The sequence below is a fragment of the Microtus oregoni genome, unplaced genomic scaffold (genome assembly GCF_018167655.1).
Source record: "Microtus oregoni isolate MIOR12 unplaced genomic scaffold, Mior012 000045F_ref0000178, whole genome shotgun sequence".
NCBI classification, from domain to species: domain Eukaryota; kingdom Metazoa; phylum Chordata; class Mammalia; order Rodentia; family Cricetidae; genus Microtus; species Microtus oregoni.
In genome coordinates, this window is record NW_024543219.1 from 5100447 (window position 1) to 5109203 (window position 8757).

An 8757-nucleotide genomic window follows, 5' to 3' on the forward strand; every position below is an offset into this window, starting at 1 on the left:
ATGTGGCAGGATACAAGATCAACTCCAAAAAATTAGTTGCCTTCCTATACACTAAGGATAAGGAAGCAGAGAGGGAAATCAGAGAAACATCACCTTTCACGATAGCCACAAACAGCATAAAATATCTTGGGGTAACTCTGACCAAGGAAGTGAAAGATCTATTTGACAAGACCTATAAGTCTTTGATGAAAAAAATTGAAGAAGACACAAGAAAATGGAAGGACCTCCCTTGCTCTTGGATTGGGAGGATCAACATAGTAAAAATGGTAATTCTACCAAAAGCAATCTATAGATTCAATGCAATCCCCATCAAAATCTCATCAAAATTCTTCACAGATCTGGAGAAGACAATAATCAACTTTATATGGAAAAACAAAAAACCCAGGATAGCCAAACAATCCTATACAATAAAGGTTCTTCTGGAGGCATTACCATCCCTGACTTCAAACTCTATTACAGAACTACATTACTGAAAACAGCTTGGTATTGGCATAAAAAGAGAGAAATCGACCAATGGAATCGAATAGAAGACCCTGACTTTAACCCACAAACCTATGAACACCTCATTTTCGATAAAGGAGCTAAAAGTATACACTGAAAAAAAGAGAGCATCTTCAACAAATTGTGCCGGCAAAACTGGATGTCAACCTGTAGAAGAATGAAAATAGATCCATATCTATCACCATGCACAAAACTCAAGTCCAAATGGATTAAAGACCTCAATATCAGCCCTAACACACTGAACCTGATAGAAGAGAAAGTGGGAAGTACTCTACAGCATTTGGGCACAGGAGACCACTTCCTACATATAACCCCAGCAGCACAGACACTAAGGGTATCATTGAATAAATGGTACCTCCTGAGGCTGAGAAGCTTCTGTAAAGCAAAGGACACTGTCACTAAGACAAAAAGGCAACCCACTTACTGGGAGAATATTTTCACCAACCCCGCAACAGACAAAGGTCTGATCTCCAAATTATATAAAGAACTCAAGAAACTAGACCGTAAAAGGCTAATCAACCCAATTATAAAATGGGGCACTGAGCTGAACAGAGAATTCTCAACAGAAGAAGTTCAAATGGCCAAAAGACACTTAAGGTCATGCTCAGCTTCCTTAGCGATCAGGGAAATGCAAATCAAGACAACTTTAAGATACCATCTTACACCTGTCAGAATGGCCAAAATCACAAACACCAATGATAGCCTTTGCTGGAGAGGTTGTGGAGAAAGAGGTACACTCACCCATTGCTGGTGGGAATGCAAACTTGTGCATCCACTCTGGAAAGCAGTGTTTCAGTTTCTAAGGAAATTCGGGATCAACCTACCCCTGGATCCAGCAATACCACTCTTGGGAATATACCCAAGAGAGGCCCTATCATACAACAAAAGTATATGCTCAACTATGTTCATGGCAGCATTGTTTGTAATAGTCAGAACCTGGAAACAACCTAGATGCCCTTCAATGGAAGAATGGATGAAGAAAGTATGGAATATATACATATTAGAGTATTACTCAGCAGTAAAAAACAAGGACTTCTTGAACTTTGCATACAAATGGATGGAAATAGAAAACACTATCCTGAGTGAGGTAAGCCAGATCCAAAAAGAGGAACATGGGATGTACTCACTCATATTTGGTTTCTAGCCATAAATAAAGGACATTGAGCTTATAATTCATGTTCCTAGAGAAGCTAAATAAGAAGGTGAATCCAAAGACAAACACATAGGCATCCTCATGAATATTAACCTTCATCAGGCGATGAAAGGAGACAGAGACAGAGACCCACATGGGAGCACCGGACAGAAATCTCAAGGTCCAAATCAGGAGCAGAAGGAGACGGAGCACAAGCAAGGAACTCAGGACCGCGAGGGGTGCACCCACACACTGAGACAATGGGGATGTTCTATCGGGAACTCACCAAGGCCAGCTGGCCTAGGTCTGAAAAAGCATGGGATAAATCTGGTCTAGCTGAACATAGCGAACAATGAGGACTACTGAGAACTCAAGAACAAAAGCAGTTGGCTTTTGATCCTACTGCACGTACTGGCTTTGGGGGAGCCTAGGCAGTTTGGATGCTCACCTTACGAGACCTGAATAGAGGTGGGTGGTCCTTGGGCTTCCCACAGGTCAGGGAACCCTGATTGCTCTTCGAGCAGATGAGGGAGGGGGACTTGATCGGGGGAAGGGGAGGGAAATGGGAACCAGTTGCGGGGAGGTGGCAGAAATCCTTAATAAATAAATAATTTAAAAAAATAAAATTAAAAAAATAAAGTTAAAGCCTTCTTTCCTTTTTGTTCAAACAGAAAAAGGGGAAATGATGGAGGAAGGTCATTGGTTAAATAAAGAAACTGCCTTGGCCCTAATACGTTAAAATTTAGATAGGCGGAGTAAACAGAACAGAATGCTGGGAGGGAGAGGAAGTGAGCTCAGAGGCCACGCTCCCCTCTCCAGGGCAGATGTGATGAACCTCCGACCCAGGATGGATGTAGGCTAGAATCTTCCCGGTAAGCACACCTTGGGGTGCTACACACATTATTAGAAATGGGATAGTCCAGGTGCGAGAGTTAGCCGAGAAGAGGCTAGATATAATGGGCCAAGCAGTGTTTAAAAGAATACAGTTTGTGTGTTGTTATTTCAGGTAAAGCTAGCCAGTGGCGGGAGCTGGGTGGCAGAATGCAACCCACAGCTCTGTACAACAAGTGTGGCTCTGCCACAGACAGGATCTGCGCTGATTTCCTGGGCTCCTGTTACCATGGAAGGCAGTATGAATGCTTGGGATCTGGACCCACAACCAGAGTCATGTGTAGGTTCAAGAACCAAGCTGCTGTTGGGTCCTTGCCTATCTGAGCAACTTGCAGTGCCACCCAAGGCAATGGTGTCATCCAGGCCCTGAATGCTGGCAGGGGCCATGCCTGAGTCCATGGCCCTGCCACACCTATGATCTTGATACAATGAAACACAGGCAATATCTCCTAGTGACCCCCATTCATTTCTAACTAATCACACTCCAATTCCATGAACTTCAAGTCATAATTAAACTATTAAGTAAAGCAACACGTAAAGCAGACAAGGGAGGCAAAGCAGAATTCTGATAAACTATATTCATATACTTCATGTGCACAAAGATTTTAGGGAAGTGTGTGTAAATGTTTTATTTTTCAGAGGGTGAGAGATGTGGACTGGCTCAGAAAGTTCACAAGAGAGTAACACAGCTGGTAGATCCTAAGAAATGGATCCCTGTGCTCATGTGCCCAGCGTGAAACAAGGGGATGGTGGAATGATGTGCAGGAAGCATTTACCCTCCTATAGGCTCCCACCTATGAGCTAAATGTCTTGTTGGTCTCCAAGAGAAATAACACTCCACTGTGTTTCCTGCTCTTTCCTGGACTGTTCTTCCATGTCCAGGGGAGCACTAACCAGGTACTTGGTGTGTTTTAACAGTTAGAGGTCCATCTGGTCATAGTAGCCCAAGCCTGTAATCCTAGCACTTGGGGTCAGAGGTAAGTGGACCTCTATGAGTTTGAGGTCAACCTGGTCTATGAGAATGAGTTCCAAGACAGCTAGGACTGTAACACAGAGAAATCCTGTCTCAAAAAAAATCAAAAAAGTTAGAGGTAGTGTGGTCTTCATCTCCATTTCAATTCTTCATTTGTAAACAGACAGTAATGGTATTTTCCAAGGTAGTTATAGCAAAAAAGAAAACGTGTTACCTCTCTGACACTGACATTGTAGTCTTCAGTTTAGACCTACCTCAGTCCTGCAGAGAAAATTACTTACTTCATACCCTGTTGCTCCCCTCACACTTAGCAAGATTCTTTCTTTTTTGTGGTGAGGAAAAGGGACCCTTAATTTGAAATCAGAAAGATCTAGTTCTAAACTATAAACCCTAAAGGTCAAGCCAACAAACTGTAAGAATAATAACCGATTGGGTTGCTATGAAAGTACCAAGATATCAATCAGAGGGACAGATTGGGGAAATGGTCATCCTATCTCTTCAGTCTCGTGTTGAGGCATGTGGAGTCCCACCCTAGAGTCTGCTTCCTCCTCTAGCTCTCTTTTTTATTTCTCTCTGTCTCTTCCTCAGATAAAAACACTGATTCATGGGCTGAAGAGATGGCTCAGAGGTTAAGAGCATTGCCTGCTCTTCCAGAGGTCCTGAGTTCAATTCCCAGCAACCACATGATGGTTCACAACCATCTGTAATGAGGTCTGGTACCCTCTTCTGGCCTGCAGGCATATACACAGACAGAATATTGTATACATAATAAATAAATAAATAAATATTTAAAAAAAACACTGATTCAGAGGAAGAAATGCAGGTTATTTTTTTTCAAATTTCAGGTAACCATTATTAAAGAGGGATGCTGTTCAAATTTTAATATATGGTGTTATGGACTGGAATAGCATAAAAACTAACAGAATGTTATATTTTTAATTTACTTTGTCTGAATGGCATATTGTATATGTTTATTTGCTCATGTACATGTCCACTGAGTCTTTCTATAAAACACATCGCCTACTGTGGGCTACAGTCATCACTGCCTGGGTGCTCCTGGAAGCTCAGTACCAAGATTACCTTCAACTAAAGTTTCTAGGGACCTTTAACAAGTTGTCCCTAGCTAGAAAAGGTAAGATCCCTTCCTATTCTGTGTGCTCCTGGAAGCTCAGTACCAAGATTCCCTTCAACTAAAGTTTCTAGGGACCTTTAACAAGTTGTCCCTAGCTAGAAAAGGTAAGATCCCTTCCTATTCTGTCCTCACACTCCTAACCCACACAGATGCACAGTTGAGGACCTGTCAATCTGTGACATAAGAGTTTAGGCTTTAATTTTACCTCTAGTAAAATAGTGTCATTCTTAAAGAGCATCTAGTCATGAAGACAGTTGGCTTAAAGAAGAAACCACAGCCACACAGTTCCTGTGGTAACAGCTCTGCCACTCCCCTGCCTGCTGGGACTAATAAGTCTAAGACTCAAAAATCCAGCTTGCACTAGCTGTGAGCAGCCCCCTGAAAGGATGCATCTTCCTGTTCTCTATCTGCTGCTCTTCCTCCTGAGCTCCAGTGCCAAAGCTGGTGAGTGTTGGGGTCCTTCCCTCTCAAATGTTCAGGGTCAGCTCCTAAAGCATGGAGGTTTAGTCTGCCTGTGGGGACTATTAAATGGGTCTCAAGATCTTCTCAGGAGCCCAAGAGTGAAGTCTCTCCTGGGACACACCCTTCCATTCTTTAAAGCCACATTGGTCTCCAGGAACACAGAAACTTGTGGTGACTGAGTGGGGGTAATCCTAAAGCAAGTGGGAGAAAGAGGGAGGTTCCAGAAAAACAGGTAAATCTTCATCTTTGGGGCTTAAGGCAAAAGATTACCCTATGATTTTTCTTAAGACCACATGTGCTTCTGGAAGGCAGATGGGCTAGGCCAGTGCAGAGTGTGGGAAATCAGAAATGAAAATTGCCTAAACCTAAGGCAGGATTGGCTTCTGTGCCTTAAGAAAGAAGTGACTGTTTGGAGGAGGGTGAGCTGTGGATGAGAAACGATGATCAAAACACCTGAGAGGAAGACAGGCAGCAATTAGAACAAGAAGACCGAGGGAACCCTCTCCCGACCTTAACCCCACTGTGCACTCTCTGGAGAGAGCATCTTCACCCCGGTTCTCTGTTCTAGGGGAGATCATCGGGGGCACAGAGTGCATACCACACTCTCGCCCCTACATGGCCTATCTGGAAATTGAAACTTCCGAGAACCACCGGTCAGCTTGTAGTGGCTTCCTGATAAGACGAAACTTTGTGATGACTGCTGCCCACTGTGCAGGAAGGTGAGACAGGATGCTATTTCATCCCTAAAAATGAGATAAATCATGAGGGTAGCAACCTGGATCAAACCCAGGTGGGACCTGAAGAGGGATCCCAAACCTAGGCCAACTGACAAGTGAGAGACACAATTAAAGAGACACCCGAGTCTCAGTCACTAGAAATGCAGCTCCTTACAGAGGCAATGGAGCTTTCTCCCGTAGTATACCCTCCAGACCCTCTGTAACAGAGAAGATACTCATTTGTCAGTAGTTCTCTGGGCCATCTCTCCTTGCCATTTTCAAGAACACTGACAGTCAGTGCCCAGGGTCCAGAGCCGGTCATTTCTAAGGAAGACAGACCAGCATCCACAGGGCACTACTACTCCCAGCTTTCCTTGCAACTCTTGCTGAAGAAGACTGGCCACATAAAAGTTCCCCAAATGGGGAGTGCCACCCCTGACCCCTAAGTCATGTATTTCTTGCTCATTCCCCAGCAATTCCAGGGCACCCAGACCTAGAAAATACGTCTTGCAACAGAAACTGCAATGTAAAAACTCTTTCTCGAAGCCTTTTCTCTCCTGAAGCTGACTTGAGCCCAAGATCTACCTTTAGGCCCAAGTGCAGACATCTCCATAGTGCTCTCCTGGTTACAAAGTTAGCCATCTGAAACCACGAGGAGCCCAGAATGAGGGGATTGTGAGAGCCCCGCATCCCAGTGAGGAATTCCAACCTTTTCTCAAAATGAGTTTATCTCTGAAGCTACCACTGTCTTCTGCTTGTCCTTTCTTTTTTTGTTGCTGTTGTGGGTTTTATTTGTGTTTTGTTTTTGAGTGTCATGTAGCCCAGGCCAGCCTCAAAGCCACTATATAGCTAAGAATGACCTTGAACTTCTAATCCCCCATGCTCTTTCTCCCACGTGCAGAGATCACAGAACTGCTCCACTGTCAGTTTATACAGCGCTGGGCATCAAACCCAGATCTTCATATATGCTAGGCAAGCACTCTTCAGTCTCAGCCCCCATCCTTCCTCATAACAGGTCTATAACAGTCCTCCTAGGAGCCCACAACAAAAAAGTAAAAGAAGACACATGGCAGAGGCTTGAGGTTGAAAATCAATTCCCTCATCCAGCATATGATGAGCATTTGATGCTCAACGACATCATGTTACTGAAGGTAACAAGTTTCTACTTCCATTCCATTCCCTTAGACTTTTCTTTCAGGTCCCCATTGCCCTAAGCTTTCTCTGCTCTGACTCAGGTCAGAACTCCCATCTTATCCCCCACCCCTTGTTCTTGGTATTTTGCCCTTTCCCTCCCTGATTGCCTGTAGCTACCTCCTAGCCCACAGCCCTCACTAAGAAACCCTCAATCTCTTCACAGTTGAAGGAAAAAGCCAACCTAACCCTAGGTGTGGGAACCCTCCCATTCTCAGCTGAGTTCAAGTCCATCACACCTGGCAGGGTGTGCCGGGCAGTTGGCTGGGGCAAAACAAACGTGAATGAACCAGCCTCCGACACACTGCAAGAGGTGAAGATGAGAATTTTGGATCCTCAAAACTGCAATCACTTCCCTGATTTTCACAACGAGCCCCAGCTGTGTGTGGGCAAGAAGATGCGAAATGTATACAAGGTGATCCTTTTACTAGTGTTTTCGAAAACCACTGCTGGGAGCCAGAGTGCTAGAAGGAGGCAGGGCAGAAGATTGTCAGCTACTCTCAGGCTTTAGGGATCGGGGAGTGAGGGAACAAAGTATCCATCTTCTGTCTGCTGTTCAGAGAATATGGGGTGGTGTGAGGAAGGTTTGGTGACTCTCCCAGGAAAGAAAGATGCGGTATCAGGGTCCTGGGTTGACTCTAGACCTAATTGCAACTCTAAGGTGAACTGGGTGGGTAGAAGTAGAGGCATCCATTCATGCACTTCCTGTCTGTGCCTTCCCCAACAGGGAGACTCTGGAGGACCCCTCCTGTGTGCTGGGATAGCCCAAGGCATTGCATCCTATGTACATCAGAACGCAAAGCCACCTGCTGTCTTCACTAGAATCTCCCATTACAGGCCATGGATCAATAAGATCTTGAGGGAGAATTAACTCTGGAGCTTGGACTAACCTGTGAGGAAATCTGGAACTGGAATTGAGCAGGTTTTCTGTGTCATATGCTCTGGCCTGCCTACTACCTGCAGAAGCCTTGCCAACTCCCCAGTCTCCCTGAAGGTTCTTAGATGTCTCAGAAGGTTCCTAAAGGGCAATACACCTCAATAAAGACCCAGATTCTAGACTGCAATGTGTATTTCCTCTCTCAGATGCTCTCTTCTTCCTACACACAGAAACCTGATTTGCAGTTTAAATAACTTAAGATTTGGCTTATACGGATGGATGAGTTTGAATGAACAGGCAAAGACAGAAGGATACACAATGAAACAGGAAGAGAGATGGGAAATAACAAGGAAAAAATAGAGTTTTCCTGAAATATCTATCTACCTATCTTTATCTTTCTCTCTTCGCTTCTCTCTCTCTCTCTCTCTCTCTCTCTCTCTCTCTCTCTCTCATTCTGCTTCTGTGTGTGTGTGTGTGTGTGTGTGTGTGTGTGGTATATACACATGTGCATACATAGGTGTACATGCCCATGCACATAGAAGCCTGAAGAGAATGTCCTGGGTATTGTTTTATCACTCTCTGACAGAATTTTTTGAGACAAGGTCCTCAGTGAGCCTGAAGCTACACTGGTGGCCAGCAAGTCACAAAGATCCTCCAGTCTCAATAGTGCACAACTGACCACACCCCAATTTTATATAGATGCTAGAGATTCAAACTCCAGTCCTCATACTTTCACAGCATGCTCCCTTAGCCACTGAGCCATCTCCCATTCCCTAACTTAACTACTAACCCTATACCAGCCTTAATTTATATTTAATAATTCAGAATCACTGAGAACATTTTGTATTGCAAACAAGCTATGGGATCTTTAATGTATTTCTG

At 44.2% G+C, this 8757-nt stretch overlaps 1 protein-coding gene across 1 annotated transcript; it reads left to right on the forward strand.

The window, feature by feature from the left end:
* Positions 1–5013: 5013 nt before the first annotated feature.
* On the forward strand, positions 5014–8049 carry LOC121435089 (chymase-like). The gene is made up of 5 exons (XM_041634157.1): positions 5014–5073; positions 5660–5810; positions 6823–6958; positions 7165–7413; positions 7726–8049. The coding sequence occupies exons 1-5, from the start codon at positions 5016–5018 to the stop codon at positions 7867–7869; spliced, it is 738 nt and encodes a 245-aa protein (XP_041490091.1). The 5' UTR covers positions 5014–5015; the 3' UTR covers positions 7870–8049.
* Positions 8050–8757: the final 708 nt, after the last annotated feature.